The sequence below is a fragment of the Mastigoproctus giganteus genome, chromosome 14 (genome assembly GCF_048544385.1).
Source record: "Mastigoproctus giganteus isolate SK-2022 chromosome 14, ASM4854438v1, whole genome shotgun sequence".
Lineage (NCBI taxonomy): Eukaryota > Metazoa > Arthropoda > Arachnida > Uropygi > Thelyphonidae > Mastigoproctus > Mastigoproctus giganteus.
The window spans coordinates 12037517-12058832 of record NC_143588.1 but is presented as its reverse complement, the minus strand read 5'-3'; the positions used below and the strand labels follow the sequence as shown (position 1 = coordinate 12058832).

Genomic DNA, 21316 nt, shown 5'->3' with positions numbered 1-21316 from the left:
TTATTTAGTAAACCAGTATGATACATCACCTAATCAGTACATTCTAAATTTTTTATATAAATTCCTTTTATGCTCTCAATTTTCTGATTAAAATTCATATTAGATGCTCAGGAAGGTTGCAGTATGTTAAGATGCTGTGATTATATAAGCACTTTTTTTTTTTCTGAAGAAATAATAATAGTATAAGTTTTTATTTTTGAGAAAAGGGATACATTATTTCACAATTTTTCCTCTCTTCTCTCAGGAGTGTGTTTCCACACTGTGTTCTTAAAAAAGTGGAATCTTCATCTGGAATTATAACATTTCATCATGATGGACTACGTAGGAAAACATCTCTTAACTCCTTGCCAGCTGCTCCTTCAAAAGAAATTGTAACAACATCATCTGTCCTTCAAAGGGGTAAGATTTTAAAACAAGGAAACACTCATTTACAGGATTTGTATTCTTAGTATAACTAATTTTGATCAATACATTAATGCTTTATTCTGTAAGTATATTGATTTTACAATGATTTCAGAAAATATTGAGATGTGAAACATTTTTTTTTTATGGTTACAGTTATAAAATCCACAGTGAACCTGGTTAATCTATCCCTAGCGGATTAACTGGGATCTCTGTGGTATGTTGAAGTCTAAGGAAATTCAATAAGTCAATCAAAAAGAAATACATGGAATCCCGGTGTTGGTTGCAATTTAATGTTCCTTGAAAAGGAACCTTGGTTTCTCAAACACCTCATCCTCACCCTTTGCTTTCTGCGTATTAGATCACCTTACTCAGTAATCCTCCAGTTTTACTATTGTACAGTTAATTCTGATGTCTCTAGCCAGGTGGGCAGGAGCAGCAGTGCTTAGCACACGCTTCTTGATTAGACCGGGGTTCGAGCCCGTGATCACCAAATACAGAGGATGTGGAAAGGTCAGGGAATGACCACCGCATATGCCCGGAGCAATATGGCATTAGGTGCTAATGCTCCTTAAAAAAAAAAAAAAAAAAAAAAAAAGAAGTTAATTCTGGCATTCTGAGTTTTTTAATTTGGAATGTATCCATCTCATCAAAAACCAATGAATCTCTACTTCACTACATGGAACAAGGACATATGCCAACAAAATGATACTTAAAAATTTACATAGTACCATTTGGGGGGGGGGGGACAGCAAAAAGAAATTTCGAGTTTTCTTATTTCAAGAAATAATATCTATATATCAAATTTTATTTAAAATCTCAAGCTGTAGTTTTACTTTAAAATAATTAGATGTTATTAGTAGAAAGTGGTGCAAGAAAGCAAGCTCATAAAGAATCATCATCAAAAAAAAAAAAAAAAAAAATTCCATCATCTGTCAATCTCTTCCAATATGTTGTCTAGTTTTTCCTTGAATTTATTCACATTACCCATTTCCATAACAGATGGAAATTTACTGCAACAACCAACTGCCTGCTGGATGAATGCAAACTCATGCACATCCTATCCTGCAGCCATTCTTCTTTTGACTTGGCAGCCAATGTGCCATAAAACAGTAACTGGCCAACCAACCACAATCATCTTTCCTCAATTTGAATTTATAACTCCTCATATGTAGTTTGAGCAAAAGGAAAAATGCAACCAGATCACCTTATAGGGGCCTAGTCTCCAGATGCAGTTTACAGAACTCAAGCTTTTCGTGGTAAGACCATAATTTTCCCTTCACCAATCTCCTTTCCATTCTATGCACTCATTCCAATAGATCCACATCCTTCCTAAAATTAGGCCTCCAGACTTGTATGTAATACTAAAGGTGTGGCCTAACTATTGCCTTATATAATGAGATAAACAGATCCTTGTCCCTACTATCAAAATTCCTTTTTTATCATTGACAAAATGTCCCATTTAGGCTGCCTGTCTGCATTTCTCAGAGAACTTCATATCACACTGATTCACATCTTCAATTACCAACGCGTCTTTTTCATTTCCCACTAATCTGAATGTAGTACCCCAAAGTTAGGTAATCTGGGATTACTGCTACTTATATGCAGTACTTTGCATTTTTCATTGTTAAACGCCAGTTGCCATTTCTAAGCTCGCTGCCTAATTTTTCTAAATCTTGCTACAGTAGCTTACCTTGATTACTATCATTAACCCTGCCAACCTTTGTATCATCTGTAAACTTAGACATTAAGGCTGATAACAGTATCATTAATAAATAGAGAAAACAATGAGCCCAGTACTGAACCCTTAGAGACTCCACTAGTCACATTAGTCCACAAAGAGCAGTGTTCATTAATGTCCACTCTGTTTGGTCCCACTCAATCATTCATATGTTCAAAGCAGTAAGTTGTTCTTAATATCTCACCACTCCAATTTATACTGCAGTCTTTTATGTGCAACAGTATCTAAAGCTTTTCTGATGTCGAAATATATTATATCAAAATTATTTTTTGTATCCAGTTCCTTTATTACTGTCATAATATCCAGTCAGATTGGTGTCAGACAAGATTGTCACTTAGCAAATCCATGCTGACTGCTGTATAAAATCCTCCATTAAAAGACATTTATATTTATTGGCCTACTCTATTTTTTTCTCTATTAAAATAAATTTAATTTTAATTTAGATTAATGAATTATAAGAGTGCATGTGTAGCACTTTGTTTCCTTACCCCAGTGTACTGTAAGTGAAATGTAGAAGTAAAAAAAAGTATTTGGTATATTTATCAATATATGCAGTTTTATTGAATTGTGTGTTTAGCATTATTATGCATATACAAAATTTACAAATCAAAATTGATTTAAAAATAATGCATAATGAAGAAGATAATGTAGAAAATAAGTTCAACAGAAACATATGTATAAAGAATTATTCATTCTGATTGAATGTTAATCTGCTCAAAGCTTGACAGTATAGTGGAGGGAATGTTTACCTAGAATAAATAAAACTCAAAAATTTTGCTCCTTTTTTTTTTTTTTTTTTTCCCCTCTGTTTTCCTATCTTTACTAATAATTTTGATTTAGAAAATTTACAACACAAAGCTTCTGAGTTTTCCAGTTATCATTAGAGTGCTTTTGTTAGCTTAAATTTTACTGTGCTTGCACACAGTGATAGATTAATATTAAAATGCCTTAAAAGTATTCAGGATACCATGACCAATAACAAAATTAAATTCCATTAACCCAGCAGTGGTGTGCTGCCTTAGCAAAAACAGGACAGGTGCGCATTACTTTTTTTTTTTCCTTGCTTGAACGGTGTTTCATCTTTATTGCAATCAATATTTCATAATTGATTGCAATGCTTAACTTCTTAAGTTTAAAAATAATATATATATATTTTTTATAACAACCTGTGTTATTTTTAAAAAAATAAAAAATATTTTGCTGAAAATTACAAAAATGTATTAGGCACAACATATAAGCATCAGTCTCATAGTCTCTTCCGTTTTCCAATTTAAAAAACCTTTAAGTGCATGAAATTTTAAACTTATATGCACATATATTTCTGCTCATTGTATAAACAAATATTATTAAGAAATCAAAAAACTTGTGTAATATTGTATATTCTGTTAGTGACTTCCATTATCAGGCTTATTTCTAATTTGACACCCTTCATAGCAAGTGAAATTTGAAACTATGTATGTTGCTTCCTGCAGAATAGTGACCATTTTGAGAGAATACTTGGTTTCAGGTTATTTTCTTTATGCCCTGAAAACAACAATAAATCTTTCAAAAACAACAGATGATAACCTGAAATTTTAAACAAACAACATCAGCACTTGCAGTACCATGTAATTTTTCAATTAAAAACAATTGTGGGGAACTTGACACCCAATTTTTATATGAAAACTCTAAGAGAGTCTGTATTTATGAAGGTAAAAAAAAATTTAAGATTTTTAATCATTAATTAACACACAATACAGGAATATTATTTTCACAGGGCAGATGTGAGGTGTCATACCACTACTGCCAGATTAAACAAGATTATAAACTACAAATATATATATAGATATAGATATAGAAAAGCAATATTCCATATGAACATGTCATTAACACTGTGTTTAGTGTCATATCAGTATTTCTTTATCAAATACGGAGGATGTGGAAAGGTTAGGGAATGACCACCGCATATCCCAGGAGCAATATGGCCTTAGTTGCTAATGCTCCTAAAAACCAAACAACAGCAACAACAATTTCTTTATCAGCATGTCCATCTTAAAATTAATGTATATATAAAAAAATTAGAAACATCCAAAAACCAGTAATGAAAAATCTAAAATAAAGATTAGATGCAAAGTAATTAAAGTAATAATAATAATAATGTACAAGATCCTGACCAGCTGCAAATACTAATAAGATATCAGACCACTTGGAGAGCCAGAACATCATGACTGAACAGCAGAAGAGATGCAAGGAGCAATTAACCATTGATGCCACATTATAGAGAGCAAACCTACAAGAAACGCTGTGGCCTACATCGATTACCACAAAGCGTTCAACTCAGTGCCTCATAGCTGGCTAATAGGGACACTGAAGGTCTACAAAGTCAATCCGACAGTGACAAACTTCCTAGAAGTAGACATGTGGGAGTACCACCATCAAAACAGGAATCTTTCAGGGAGATGCCCTGAGTCCACTGTGGTTCTGTCTAGCACTCAATCTGCTATTCACCAAGCTCACAACAGCAAGTACGGATATAGCCTCAAGGAAGGAAAGAAAAACATGTACACCCTCTCCCTCCACTTGACATACGGCCACTCCCCGACTTACGTAAGGGTTGCGTTCCACCGAAACCTACATATCGGAATTCTGCGTAAGTCAGAATTTCCCTAAATGCTTATGCAGCACTCGCAAATTTCATTTATTTATTTTTTTTATGAAAACCCCAAACACGAGAGGTATTAGTACCGTGCTTGGGTTGGAGGTTGAGATAGACTGTAATTTTCCATATGAAGGAAGTTTGTTCCAGAAAATGGCAGTTGAATGAATAAACGAGGAAGATCAAAAGTTGGTTCTGTGTGTTTGATGTTGCACAGTAAATGGATGTTGGCTGGTGGCAGCACATGTTCGGACTTTTTTGAAAGAGAGAGTGGGAATTATAGAGGCCAATTCAGAAGAACAGTGCCCATGGAAGTATCTGTAGAAAAGGCATGCAGCAGAAACAGTACATCTATGAGACAGCAAATGGAGAGACTAAGTTAGAGATGAGTCATTAATTAACCTAACTGCCCTCTTCTGAATGGAATCTAGAAACCTGAGAATTTTGGGGGCACCGCCCCAGATGTGGGAACAATATTCCATGGTAGGGAGGATTTGCAATTTGTACAGAATGAACAGCTGTTTGGAAGAAAAGTAATGCCGAAAGCAAAAGAGAAAACCAAGTTTTTTAGATGCAGAGGAAGTAGTATTTGTAATATGCTTGTGCCAAGAGAGAGATTAGAAGTCAGGGTAATCCCAAAAAGAGATATATCATCTTGCCTAGAAATCGGAGTGTCACCAAAGATAAGCATAGAAGCATAAAAATCCTTTTTGCGAGATATAAGACAAGACTGAATTTTAGAAGAATTGAAATCAACTAAGTTGTGTTTGCCCCGCTGGAGAATTAACTGAAGATTGGCATTTAATGAATTGGTAATGATTATTCGAGAAATTGAAGCTGATTGAGCAGGGCAAGGTTGAGTAGCACATTGCATTCCATTTTCCAAATGGAAAGTGGAATGCAATGTGCTATCATCGGCAAAACTATGTATAGGATTTCCAGTCATTGGAAGAAGGTCATTAATATACAAGAGGAAAAGAGTGGGGGAAAGAACTGAACCTTGGGGGGACACCAGCATTAGTGGAGAAGTTAGAAGACAGAGAGCCATCTACCATCACCCTCAGTGAGCGATCAGAGAGAAAACTCGATAACCAATTACAAAAAACAGTTGGCAAACCATAAGATGGAAGCTTGCTTAGAAGACCTTTATGCCAAACACTATTTAAAGCCTTTGAGATGTCAAGGGCAAATGCTTGTGTTTCACCAAACTTTTTCATTGAATTTATCCATAAATGGGTAACATAAGCCAGATTATCACTAGTGGATCGACACTGACAGAATCCATACAATCCATACTGGCAATCATTGATTAGATGGAAGGTTTCTAGGTAGTTTAATAAGAGTTGGTGGTTAATTGATTTCTCCATTACTTTTGAAAGAGTAGAAGTGATTGCAATGGGGCGATAACTGGATATGAGCAAATTTCCAAGCAGAAGGAAAAACACCTTTGGAATAAGAAAATGAAAAAAGGCTGCAAAGAACAAGAGTAAGTTAAGGAGCACAGGTTTTGAGAACAAGTGGAGAAATACCATCAGGACCTGGAGCTTTCTTAGCATCAAGATTCGTCAAAATCCTTTTGATGGAAGACCACAGGAGGCATTGATTGGAGAGTGTTGGGAATGGTGGGAGGTGTTTTACCAAGATCATCAATGTATGAGTTGGAAGAAAAATGGGATGCTAGCAGGTCAGCTTTATCCTTGGCTGAAGTGAGAACAGAACGATCTGGTTTTGACGGAGATGGGAGCAGAGACCGGCAAAAGTTGCGGCGAATAGCTATGGCAAGAGACCATAATGCTCCACTACCATTAGGGGAAGAAGCAAGTTTTCTACTCTTAGCTTGTTCAATATCTAATTTGGACTGATTAATAACTGCTTTACAATTGTTGTGAGCTTTGGTGTAGGCAGAAAATGAAACTGAAGAATTGGAAACAAGCCATTTACGATATGCAACATTCTTCTCTTGAACAGCCTTAGCACATTTATGGGAAAACCAGGGTTTAGATAAAGGACGAGATTTTAAAGTGGAATGTGGGATAAAGGATTCCATTCATACAAGAATAATTTCCCTGACACAATCTGAGCAAATGTTGACATCAGCAGTTTTGAAACAGTAGTCCGACCAAGAAGAAAAGAAAGCTCACAGGTCATCCCATTTTGCATTGTTGTAATGCCAAACAACATGAGGTGGGAATAGCCATGAGATAAAAGCTCCATTGGAGAAGAGAAGATCACCAAGTTGTGATCTGAAGTGGCTAAAGGGTCTCTCAATTTCACTGTGTACTTAGAAGGGTCGTTTGTGAGAAAAAGATCAAGCATTGGCTGTATGGTTAGGATTGTTCAGTATTCTGGTAGTTTTTCAATTCTGGTAATTGGACAATCTGTGTAAGGTCATTAGTAATTGCAAAAGCCTCAGCATCTCAACGAGCTGAGTCGGTGTGACTAGAAAACGGAAGCCAGCAAGAGTTGTGAACATTAAAATCACCAAGGAAAATTTCCTCACTGAAAGTTTGACTGGAGAAAGTCAAGTTGCAAAGAGAGGAAGTCAAAGAGCTCCACATGATTAGTGGAGTTGGGAGAACGGTAGAGACGACAGATGAATTTGACAGAATGAGGTAGAGAGATTTTAAGTCAGAGAAAGTAAAAGAGGAGATTCCAAATTACCATGTCTCTGACAGGGAATATGAGAATGGACATATGCACAAGTACCAATTTTGAGGCAAAAAGTGTTACAAGTACCACCTTTGATTGAAGCAAATTAGATTTAATTTGATTGAAGCAAAAAAGAAATGTTTGATGAACATGTAAATAGAATTATTTATTCAATTTTTTTATCTCATGCGCAGGAAAAATTACAAAAGTGTATAAGATTAAAAATTAGAAAATAACAAAAAGAAATAGGAGACAGGCATAACTCAGCAAGTTTTACCTTTCGAGCATCACTACCATAATCAATGTCTCCAGCTGATAGGTACGCCACTGCAGAGGTTGAGGGCTGTGGAAATTTAGAAGTAGTTTTTTTTTCAACACATCAAAATTTCTCTGCAGCTGCAGAATCGGCAGTGGCAACTTCACTGCATTCTTTAATGTTTTGGAAACCAGCACTATGCTTGAACATACTAAACCACTCGTTGCTTGCCACGAACTTGGCTTTGGGTTTGCCGTACCTATCTTTAATATCTTTATAAATACTTCTTGCTTGAATGGCTATTGGACTCAAGGGTTCTGATTTTAGCTTTTCCATCTTCAATATAGCACGTGAATGCTGTTTTGTGATCACTGTTGATCTTAAATTCATTGATCCTTTAATGTGTTCTTTTATACATGCACTGACTGTCCCTTAAAATAGTATTCATTGTTGAAGCAGCAGTGAGACCTAATTCCGTGCAATAGATGACAAACTTTTGTCCTGCTTCATACTTTTTATTCATTTCTAAATCAATTTTGTTTCATTTCCTAGCACTTGCACTTTCCGTTGGTTCCTTTCCCTTCACCATTGTAATAAATAAATAGGAATGAAGAGAAGAGAAGATTCTGAAAGATTTCAGTGAAGGGGAACTCATTTTACCTCAATACCATAACGTAAAAACCCACTGAATTCCAGTCATTGGTATTATTGCAAATACAATAAGATTGAGTTTACTCCCCTTTTATAATAGATTGCACTAACTGAAAAGTCCAATAAGCCAGAAAGTGCAAATTGTTTTTGTTTTATGGTAGCATAAGTCAAGTATTACATAAGTCAAATTTGCATAAGTCAAGTATTACGTAAGTCGTGGAGTTCCTGTATAGCTAATTATATTTTGAACTGGTTGTTCTGAAATAACGATTATATATGGCTGCACAGTAGAGTACATTCTTGGAATAACATGGTAGAACAGATTGAGACAGTCTAGACATCTTTCACTGAATTTCACTGATGGCATGTGAATATGGGTTTGCACTTCTGTAGGCCGAATCTCTGGACCACAGATCAAACTCAATGTTGACAGAGCTCAGGTTGCCGATGACGCTGTTTGGAAAGTGCCACTTGAAGGACAACATTATCTGCTGGTTCAGACTGGAGGTATCCTGAGAGCTCTACCCAGGATTTTCCAGCCCACTATTTCCCAGATGTTGAACAGCAGAGTGCAGATTAAGTGCCATTGTGAACTTGCGCCATATGCCAAGTGCTGGGCAGGGGTGTAGCTGAGATTTTTGTAGAGCTGTGATTTTGATGTCATATAGTAGGTGAGCCCAATTGTTGGCCCACTTTAGGACCAAGAATTCTAGACTCCAAAGCACCTTCAGACTTGACATAGGAGTGGCAGATCAAACTTCAATACTTGTAACCGATGATAGAGCAGAAGTAATAGAGGAGAAATTTTCTTACTGTTTCCTTATTATGCTATCTACAGAGATCGAGTTTCATTCCCCAGAAAGCCCATAATGCTCTTGAACACAGTTGCTGGATTTGTTCCTTGTACATTAAATTTTCGTTTATTATCACCCCTAAGAATTTAATGAAATGAGCATTGACGAGAACATGGCTAAAAATTGATTTCTTCAGAAAGACTGCTGGTTTGAGGTCTGCTTGTTGTCTAGATGAGATGATATATTTGGATTTTTCAGGCTTTAGTTTAAGCCCAAAATAGGTGGCTTATTTGCAGAAAGATGACAGATACTTGTTAGGGATAATAGAATTTGATAATTCCTTTTCTGGGTCTGGTGAGGTATTAGCAGGGCTTGGTAGATAGCATACAATATCGTTAGCGTAGGCCATAAACGCAGTATATCACCGAAAACGCAGTGACAACAATGATCCGTCTTGTACATATCAACTTTCACCTGTTGGCGATGCAGTGATTCTCTTGGTGTGTAGATTTCTGAGGAGATTAGAGACATTATCTGTGAAACCCTAGTAGTTCTCTAGGAGGCATACGAGAGAATTACCCTGCACTGAGTCAAAGGCTGCTTTCAGATTCAGCAAAACAGCATAAAGAATGAAGGGTTTGAAATTTAGAGCCTGTAGATGTGTTATTAGTGATCTTTGTGAGAGTGTGTAATGTGTACACTGAGGTCTCTGGGAAAGGATCTGATTCGCAACCACTTTGAACACGCACTTTTCCAGGCATTTGAGAAAGGGGAAGGAAATAGAAATTGGCCTGTAGTCAGCAGTTGAAGTCGGGTTTTGCATCTTTGGAACTGGAACAAGTCTGTAATTCAGCAAAGGGACAGGGATAACTCTCTGTTGTACAACTTCGTCAGATCAATGCTGATGAAGTAGACCGGTTTAAGGCAGAAGGTTGGAATTGAGTCACTTTCCATCATTTTCTTATCGGACAGTGCATTGGTGGCCTTGATTACTCCTCTTTGCAAAATGACACGTTAGTGAGGTTAGTTGCACCAGAGTGGGTACTGTTCCAGGGGAAGCCTGCTGCTCCACTGTCTGTTTTGAAGAACTGGATTACATAATCGCACCATTTTGCCAGGGCCTAATGATTCTGTTAACCAGATGTGATTGGCCGACCAGGATCACTGGCAACAGGCTATCCTCTTCACTATGAATGAGCTGATTGCCTTCTTCTTGGATTTCTGGAAGGTGCTTCTAGCTAGTGCATAAGCTAAGTATGTTCTTTCTGAGGGTAATCTCTTGAAATAAGCATGTAGTTGTTGCTGCTCCTTAAATTAGTGCATTAGGATGCTGGACCACCATGGTTTCAAGTGTGGGCAGATGACATATACTCTTGACATGGCCACTCTAGTAATGAATGACAACTATCTTTAAAACAAAAATGCAGCTTCCCCTGTATCGATTTCACTGAGAGTTTTTCCAGTGCTAGAGCCTAAAGAGGTCTATTGTCGTTAAAATTAAGTATTCTGGATCATAGACTGTCTTCCTGACTCTTTGAATCAGCTTTGATTGGTTACAGCATTCTTTTGACACAAGGATAAGAGATTCTTGAATTGGCCTGTGGTTGGAGAGAAATGCCAAATTAGAACTGATTACTTCACACTCCCATCGTTGGAAAAGATTCTCTGTAATGTGGCTTCTCCATGAGGGGGGGGGAATAGAAGCAATGGTTGTTGATATTTGACAGATCCAATATTAACCCATCAAGTTGCTTTGATGCAGCTGGCAAGGGCAGGTTGAAGTCTCCCAAAATTATCACTCTCTAGTTGCACTTGATCAAAGTCAAGAGTCAAGCAGAGAAATTAATAATGCATTGATCTGCAACAGGTGAGGGTAAGTAAACTTCACATCCTTGCGACTGGCATCCACTGACTAGGTAGTAGCCAAGAACGGCCTCAGAATGGTTACCAAGGTGTGCCCAAGATTTGATAAGAGGGAGCTTTTGCTTTTGGCAGATTAAATAAGACTCTGTCTCCTTTCCTGTCTCTGCTGTTTGCCAGAATTGACTGATATCCAAGGTTGGTGGTTAAAAGCAATATGTCCATGTCGTTGAGAAGCCAGGTTTCAATGAAGATAACAGTCATAATCCTGATGTCCTGATGTCTAGAAACCTTATCATTCCAGGCACTGAACTTGTTCTTCAGGCTCCGGATGTTCTGCATGAAGCATTTCAAATGTTTATTGTTGGCGAACTTAATCTGGATAAGGTTTCTAGGGTTCCTTTCCCTGATAAGGGTGAATAATGGGAGATGGATTCCCCATCCTGAGCTGGCCTACATCTAGAACCTGACCTACTGGTAATGTGCACTTTTATCCAGCTATCTGAATTGATGAGATTGCAGAATTTAGCATCTGCTCTTCTTTCAGCAGATTGAACGGGACAGTCTGGTTTGTTGCCTAAGTTGAGAGGGACACACTTCCCACCCACATCTGGTCTCAAGTTGGCATGTACAGCTGGTTCTTCATTATGGTCGTCAAATGATGCCATGCTTGCAGGCCAGATAGCGGTGTTTAGATTCACATCTACATTGGGACTGTTGATCCTGATCTGGAAAAAGGCATAGGATGTATGCGATGGACCTTAAGAGGGGTACCGGGTATGTTGAGCTGCTTGAGAAGGATTGCAATTTGCTCCACCTGGAGCCAGTGACTGTGTTGCAATTCTGATCTGCTTGGGCGATAAAGGTCTCTTTTCTGAGACTATTCTTGCCTGGCTTGGGAGGCACATTACTGCTGATAGGTGCAGATTTCATCACCCATGCTTTCACACTGTCTGGGGCGGCACAATGATCAGATTCTGTTTGTGTTGAATGTTGATCATTCTGCATAGGGACAGAGTCAGAGTCCAGGGTAGGCTTACTTATCGATTCCAGGAGCAAAGACACAGAGTGGCAAGTAGAATACTGTAGGTCTTGCAGCTGCTGTATTGACCCTCTTAAGTTTGTATTCTCCGTACAGAGCTTCATCAGAATATTCTCAAATAAGACAAGCTTCTCACCTACTATACTACAATTCTGACATAGAGGCTCTTCATGCCATTCTGGGAACTGATCGGTTTGCGACTGAATGTCTCAGTGCAGGAGATCTGGGGCAGTCTGACAAGTTTGCATTAGGTGATATGCAGTTGAATTCACAGGAGTAACTTGCTTGCAACAGAGGTGGGGAGAGAATTTCTCATGTCCTTGATTCAGTGTCACTCACTTGGGACCCTTGGCAGGCAGCATATTGCCAACAAGCTCATCTCTGGGCCGAGATCCGCTAAGCATTTTAAAAGAGAACAGGGCTCACAAGAAAACAAGCCTACAAGGGCTATTGCACTTGATCCAGCAGTTTGTGGACTGTGTGCATTTTTTGCATATTTCAGAGTGCTTCTGTGTCATGTTGCCACTTGCATAGCAAGGTATAACATTGCATGAAGAATATTTAAACGCTTACAATACTTACTTTATGACATTTTCTGTGAGAAGAATATTTAAACGCTTACAATACTTACTTTATGACATTTTCTGTGAGATGCTTCACCCAATGGGGAGATTATCACTCCTCGCAAATGATAAATACGACAATCAGCTAAGCAAATGAGCCGAAGCTGTCAAAAATGGAAATCTTCAGAAGCAGTAAGGTGCTCAATTCGATTAACTTGCAGGATAGTTGGATGCATTAGCAGGTACAGAACTTGAAGATTTTGCCTCGAGAGAGACATAACCATTTGGCCGTTGCCCTAGTATATGTGTAAAACTCTAAGCATTAACTTAGCATTAGCAGAGGCATTTGATGCAAGAAAGCAAGCTTATGCAGCATCAGCCAAAAAAAAAAAAAAAAAAAAACCACTTCCACTTCACCCCTCTGTTTGTTAAAAATACCTGTCCAGCTGAGCCTTAAACTTATTTAGGCTATCAACTTCCACGACAAGGGATGGAAGTCTGTTCCACCAACCAACCACCTGCTAGCTAAAGGCAAATTTCGGCACGTCTATCCTACATCTGTCTTTCCTCAATTTGAATTTATGCCCTCTCAGGTGATTATTCTGAGTGAGAGGAAGAATCCCATCAGCATTGAGCATGCTCAAATCATTCAAAGCCTTATACACCTCTATCAGATCACCTCGCCAGTGCCTAGTCTCCAGACACTGTAATTTGCAAAACTTAAGCCTTTCTTCGTAAGAGCACCCCTTTGTTCCATTCACTAATCTTGTTGCCCTTCTCAGTACTCATTCCAGCAGCTCTATATCCTTCTTGAAATGAGGCCTCCAGACCTGTATAGAGTACTCTAGGTGTGGCCTGACCATTGCCTTATACAAGGGAATAATCACCTCCTTATCCCTGCTAGAAAAATTCCTATATATCATTGACAATACACCATGAGCTACTCTTGCAGCCCATCTGCACTGCTCAGAGAACTTCATATCTGCCTGCACAACCACCCCCAGGTCCCTTTCATTCTCTACCACTGTCAGTGTAGTACCACAGAGTTGATACGTTGCTCTGGGGTTGCTGTTTCCCATGTGTAGTACTTTACATTTGTCAATGTAAAACTTCATTTGCCACCTCTCAGCCTATCTGCTCAACTTTTCCACATCCTGTTGCAGCAGCATAATGTCAGTAGTGTCCTTGACAACCCTGCCTACCTTTGTATCGTCTGCAAACTTCGACATTAAGCTTGATATACCATCATCAATATCATTTATGAATACAGAAAACAATAATGGACCCAACACTGAGCCCTGAGGGACTCCACTAATAACATTAGTCCACGACGAGCAGTGTCCATTGATTACCACTCTCTGTCTTCTCCCCCTCAGCCACCTCTTTATCCACAGCAGCAATTTGCCTCCAATGTCACACTGCTCCAATTTGTGCAGCAGTCTTCCATGTGCAACAGTATCAAAAGTCTTTCTAAGATTCAAGTATATAATATCAAAGTTATTCCCTGCATCCAGTTCCTTTATGACTGCATCATAGTATCCAGTCAAATTGGTCAGGCAAGACTTCCCCTTAACAAAACCATGTTGTGTCCGAGCTATAACTGAAGTCTTGTCTAAATGATCCTGCAGTACTTCTTTAACTAGTGCCTCCATTAATTTTCCTAGAACAGAAGTTAAACTCACAGGTCTATAATTACTTGTGTCAGCCTTTGATCCTCCTTTGTGAATCGGGGTCACATTTGCACATCTCCAGTCCTTGGGTACCTCCCCTGAGTCCAAGGAAGCTCTCATAATTATGGCTATGGGTTTGCTTACTTCCTCTGCTACCTCCTTTAATATAACTGGCTAGATCCCATCCACCCCGGGTGCCTTTCTTGTGTTTATCTTCAACAATTTCTCCTCCACTTTACTCTCAGTTATTACAAGATTCTCTACCTTACTGCTAGAGTTGAATACACCTCTGGCTTTCCCCTCGCTAAATAACTCCTCATGAGTGAATGTCGATGCAAAATATTCATTTAGTTTGTTAGCTACCTGAGCAGGATCATCAACAGTTGACCCATCGATATCAAGTGGACCAATCTAATTTATCCCTTTCCTTCTAGAGTTTACATAAGTAAATAACTCTCGTAATCTGCCTAACCTCCTTTGTAATTTGGTTACAGACCAGCTTATATCTATCATAGGCTTCCATGTCATCCATTAATTTATATGTATCCCATGCACTTTTCTTCTTTGCCATATGTCTCATTAGTTCATCTGACATCCATTTAGGCCTAAACCTTGAACAATATTTCTTAGTTGGTATGTAAAGCCTAGTAGCTTCCAAGATAAGTTCTTTGAATGCTTCCCATTTTGCATTTGCTGTTGGTAACATCATCAGTTGGTCCCACTGTATAGAATTTAAATACTGTCGCAGTCCATCGTAGTCGCCTTTAAGAAAGCAATAACCCTTCCCTTTACCCCTTTTGGTAGTTACCTCTTTGAGTAAATCCCACTTCAGCACACTGTGATCACTGCCACCTAGTGGTTCATTTATCTGCAGATTCTTAATGCATGAAGAATCACTGCTGATAATCAAATCAAGAGTATTCCTCCCTCTAGTTGCCTCCCGAACATGCTGATGTAGAAAACAATCATCCAATAAATCCACAAAGGCCTTGCTAGTGTGTGAGTGACCATCCTCCAAATTCCAGTCAATATCCAGGAAATTAAAATCTCCCATTATAAGACTCTCTGATTTACTGGCCCACTCTATTTCTCTGTACAGTTTCTTATTGTACTCATCAGAGTCATTAGGCCTATAGCACACTCCTACTCTCAATTTTGATCTCCCAATGCTTATGTCACACCAAACTGACTCGACACTGCACTGTCCAGCGATATCCACTGGCTTCACTTCCTTGGATTTTATGTATTTCTTAACTAATAGCATAACCCCTCCTCCCTTCCTATCCAGTCTATCCTTTCTGTAGACGTTGTACTCCCCAAATTCCAGTTCTGCATTCCTTATATCTGTGTAACACCACGTCTCTGATATCCCAACAATATCTGCCTTTGATGTTTTGAGCAATACCTCAAATTCATCAAATTTATTTACTAAACTCCTAGCATTGGTGTACACGCAAGTATACATGCACCTATTTCTATTCTTAGCTACCCTAACACAACCCATGTGTTTACTTGTACTGCAATGACTCCCAGCAGTCTCTGAAATATCCTACATCTTGTTTTTCCGTTTTCTGTTCATTCCAATAGAAGCAGTGCAAGAATCTCTTTCACCTCCAGTGGCTACTGTTAATCGATTCGTCTTTGTCTTCCCCCAAGCTAGCAGTTTTCCGACCCACCTAACACTGCCTCGATAACATCAGCAAATATTCTTGCACCCTTTCTATTGAAGTGTATCCCATCCCTGTAGAAGCAGTCTGTCCTGTTAACAAGTACATTGCAGGCTGAAAAAAATTCTACCCCTTGAGCCTTGCACAATCTTTCCAGGGCCGAATTGGTCGACAGGGCACACTTCTGTAAAAATTGGAGCATTATGGCACCAAGAGCAAGTTGCTGCCATGAATAAATGGCTCTCTCTCTCTCTCTCTCTCTCTCTCTCTCTCTCTCTCTCTCTCTCTCTCTCTCTCTCTCTCTCTCTCTCTCTGTCTGTCTGTCTGTCTGTCTGTCTCTGTGTGTGTGTGTGTGTGTGTGTGTGTGTGTGTGTGTGTGTGTGTGTGTGTGTGTGTGTGTGTGTGTGTGAACAGTACTTTTAGGCCAACGTTCTATATTTGTTCTGAATAATATTGCAGTAATGCTATTGTAGGATGAACAATTAAACATTATACGCGTATTTGATCCCGATAGATTTTGGTTTGCGAATGGTTTTGGTGGGAAGTATTACCGGTAATTAAGGCCTGGCTAGCTGTACTTGTACTTGCAGTTGTTGGATCACCTATGGTTCCATGTTAACTATTAACATGGGATCAAGTTAATAAAAATATAAAATAGGAAGGTGACTTTCTTTCACATGGCCATCTCTCTCTTTGCTACTTCCTCCTGGGCTTTGAGCAGATAGATAGCCATACTAAAAGAATGCCATAGGCATACCTATAGTCTCAATAACAGTTTTGCTTTGTAAGTACTCATGTTAAGTTATGGTTGTCCTAAGTTAATAATTCAAGTAAATCAAATAAATTTTATTAACTGTAATTGTTAATTTTCGGTTAACTTTAGTTTTAAATTTTTGATTATTATTTGCTGCAAACTGGGGTTGAGACCGCAAAGCCGGACAGGTATGCATCAGAGTTAATATAAAAAGTACATAGGTATTTACCTGTGATCAGTATGGCTGTAGGTTGGTGCGAGAAAGTTTGTGCAAGTTGCCCCGGAGCAGCTTTATAGGAGGTCGGGGTGCCTTTCATACCCCCATTCGGTGATTTTAACCTTGTGGCGCTTTGGACTTTATTATAAGCTGTAGGCATGGTGTAGCATATTAGTTTTTGTTGTTATTTGTGTCCCATTTGTTATCTAATGTCAAATATCCAGCGAAGTTTGTGCTAAGTGTAGTGATAGTTGTGTGGTTTAATATAGTCGGATCAACATGAGAACTGCTATTATAGTTATTGTTGTATTAGGGGTTGAATTTGGACATCCGGATTGCAGTGCAGTCGAACAACAAGCCTTGTCTGAGCGCAATGAACCCGGGGTCTAATAGGGGCCCAACAGTTGCCCTGATCCTATAAGGGTTAGAAAAGCCCCCAAGGAAGTAGCAGAGAGAGACAGCCATGTGAAAGAAAGTCACCTTCCTATTTTATATTTTTATTAACTTGATCCCATGTTAATAGTTAACATGGAACCATAGGCGATCCAAGAACTGCTAGTACAACTACAGCTAGCCAGTTAGTTAGGCCTTAATTACCGATAATACCCGCCAAAAAAAAAAAAATTCCAAACCACTCGCAAACCAAAATCAATCGGGATCTTGACCTAATATATATATGGTTGAAGTGAGATTATTAATAAAATGAGAGAGAAAAAAAGTGCTAACAGATGGATGTGTAAAGAATACAAGGTTACATAACATAACCTAACCAAAACTAATAGGAAAAGGATAGAAAGAAGGAGAAGAATAAAAGATGGAAGACAGGGAAAGAATGTGAAGAACCTAAATGGTACATAGAATTATATGAAATTAAAGGCTGAATTAATAAGCCAATTAGAAGGAAAGAAGCTAAAAGGGAAAAAATTATTAATTAATTTCAAAGAAATAGCAAGCATGAAATAGAGGGTAGGAAAATAATTTGATGTTATAATAATCTAAAAATAAAAGAAAAATAAAGGTTAAAATATTTGATGCATGCTATATAATGTTGATACATAATGCAGGTAATTCCTCATAGGACTAAACCTGATTTTGTATCAATAAACTGTTTCTATGCATATGTATAGTCAGTTATGGAAGAAAAATAGTAAAGGAAAATTCTAAATAGAGTGCATGCAAAAAAAAAAAAAAAAAAAGGTTTACTGAAAGGAGGGCAAAAGCAATAAAAATAAATATAGCAGTCCCAGTGCAATGTTCACAATAAAATTAAGGTAATTAAATAATTGATGGCATAATGATAAAATTAATTTAAAAAAACTGTGTGGAAAAGGTCAATATATATCATGAGTGTACTCATGTTATATAAAAGGAACTGTAGTCCCTTCTAATGACATGGTGAGTCAGCACTTCGTCGCATCTAGTCCATCTAGAAAACATGCTGAACTACATTCTTCTCCTTAAGGATGTTGTGTTAAATAATTTCCAGGAGAATCATACTTTTTGTTCTAACCATTTTGATTCATTCTACGAGGGGCATTCAAAAAATAAGTTAACATCCACCACCATCTCTTGGTATAATTGCACAACAAATGTGGCGCCTGTGCGGAATGGAGTTCTTATTGTGCACCCCCCTGGTAGGTGAGTTTCGTTGATGTAACGGTAACATCTGAATGCCATTATGAACGCTTGCTCCTACAGTTGTGTAGGAGCAAGCGTTCATAATGGCACATCAGCTAGAATGTTACTCCAATTTCAAGGTACATGGGACAGTACGATTTTTGTGGCAAACCATCTGAATTGTTCCGAGATTCATCATGAAATAAGGACAGTGTATGGGGAAAATGCAATGTTGTGTCTAGCCATAGTGAAGTGGTGCCAGCAACTTGAAAGTGGCCGCACAGAATTCACGGATGCTGATCAAAAAGGAAGGCCATCAACGTCGATCACTGCAAACAACACGATGTAGGTTGATGAAATGATTCGCAATAATCGAAGAATGACAGTCACAGAAATGGCAAAGGAGTTGGATATTTCTATAGGCAGTGTTCATTCCATCATCCGTGAACATCTTGACTATCGCAAATTGTGTGCACGACGAGTTCCTTGTTCACTGACAGACGAACACAAAGGTCGACATTTTTGTCTTCACTAGCCTTCCCACAATGCTATTCTGTGGAAGGCCATGACTTTTTACGCCTCATCATCACTGGCGATGAAACGTGGGTGCACCATTTCACCCCAGAAACGAAGAGAGCGTCTATGGCATGGAGACACACAACATTGCCTGTGCGGAAGAAATTCAAAGTTGCACCATCAGCAGGAAAGGTCATGGCCACTCTGTTTTTCGACTGAGGGAATTGTTTACAAGGAATTTGTGGCAAAAGGCACAATAATTAATGTTGCCGCATATTGCCAAACATTACAGTCTTTGCGAACAGCCATGAAAAACAAGAGGCCTGGAAAGTTAAGCAAAGGTGTTGTTCTCATTCAGAACAACACCACGGCACTTACTCCAAAGTTTTGAATGGGAGGTATGGCAACATCTGCCGTACAGTCCCGATCTTTCGCCTTGTGACTATCGCATCTTCGGCAAGCTGAAAGAACATCTAGGGGGCACAACAATTTGCAAACAATGAGTAGGTGCAAATGGCAGCTCAACGGTGGCTGAATAACCAAAGAGTGGATTTCTATCATCAGGGAATCGAACGTTTAGTCACACGTTCCAAGAAGTGTTTACACCAACTCGGTGACTATGTGGAAAAGTGGTGCAAGGTATGTGCTTTCTATTGCAAAATATTACTTAACTCAATAAATGTGTCTTCGGCTACAATGGTCAAGTAAAACTTATTTTTTGAATTACCCTCATATATTGAATATGGATATAACAAACTTGTTTTAAATCAAAATCTGTCTTTTTGTAAATGCTTAGACAAACGTTGTTTCACATGTCCCATGACGTCTAACTCTGAAATTAGTTATAATTCTCATCCTGCGCTTTTGCCTTTTTGTGAAACTACAAAAGTCATATATTGGCTTAACTCTGGTAACATTTGTAACATTAAGTACATTGGACCAACCTCCAACTTGCTCAATATTAGAATGCCACAGATTCAAAAGCAAATACCTTTCTATAGGAAAAAACAATGATACACATTTAGAATTAGTACATTTCCACTACCATTTCTTCAGCAATCACGTTGTAGAGTGGATATCATCTTTTAAAGGCACAAAAGGTGATATAGTTGTGCACGTTGGCACTAATGATATCAAGAGTAGGAGACCGGTAGAATTACTTAACAAGTACAGGTCACTGTTGAAAAAAATCCGTGAATTAGGATTGAATTTGAAAGTGTCCGCAATTCTGCCCAGACACGATAGGAGGGAGTATATGATGAGAGCCTTGTCGATCAATTCGGCCCTGGAAAGATTGTACAAGGCTCAAGGGGTAGAATTTTTTTCAGCCTGCTGTTGTTGTTGTTGTTGTTTGGTTTTTAGGAGCATTAGCAACTAAGGCCATATTGCTCCGGGATATGCGGTGGTCATTCCCTGAATGACCTTTCCGCATCCTCCGTATTTGGTGGTGACGGGCTCGAACCCCGGTCTAATCAAGAAGCGTGTGCTACGCACTGCTGCTCCTTCCCACCTGGCTACGGAGGCGCCTATTTCAGCCTGCAATGTACTTGTTAACAGGACAGACTGCTTCTACAGGGATGGGATGCACTTAAATAGAAAGGGTGCAAGAATATTTACTGATGCTATCGAGGCAGTGTTAGGTGGGTTGGAAAACTGCTAGCTTGGGGGGAGACAAAGACTAATAGATTAACAGTAGCAACTGGCAGAGGTGAAAGTGATTCTTGCACTGCTTCTGTTGGAATGAGCAGCAGCCTGGAAAACAAGATGCAGGATATTTCAGAGACTGCTGGAAGTCATTGTGATACAAGTAAACACATGGGTTGTGTTAGGGTAGCTAAGAATAGGAACAGGTGCACATATACTTGCATGTACAACACTGCTAGGAGTTTAGTAAATAAATTTGATGAATTTGAGGTATTGCTCAAAACATCAAAGGCAGATGTTGTTGGGATATCAGAGACGTGGTGTCACACAGATATAAGGAATGCAGAACTGAAATTTGGGGAGTACAACGTCTGCAGAAAGGATAGACAGTACAGGATAGGAAGGGAGGAGGAGGAGTTATGCTATTAGTTAACAAACACATAAAATCCAAGGAAGTGAAGCCAGTCGACATCGCTGGACAGTGCAGTGTCGAGTCAGTTTGGTGTGACATAAGCATTGGGAGATCAAAATTGAGAGTAAAAGTGTGCTATAGGCCTAATGACTCTGATGAGTATAATAAGAAACTGTACAGGGAAATAGAGTGGGCCAGTAAATCAGAGAGTCTTATAATGGGGGAT

The 21316-nt window shown here is 38.7% G+C and overlaps 1 protein-coding gene across 1 annotated transcript in view; it reads left to right on the top strand.

Annotated features, from left to right (window-relative positions):
• The window catches only part of Bap170 (Brahma associated protein 170kD), a 557627-nt gene that overhangs the window by 381547 nt on the left and 154764 nt on the right, over positions 1-21316 (top strand). Inside the window, exon 15 of the mRNA XM_090388941.1 lies at positions 245-399. Coding sequence (XP_090245067.1) covers positions 245-399 — 155 coding nt within the window. The remainder of the gene's footprint in view (positions 1-244; positions 400-21316) is intronic.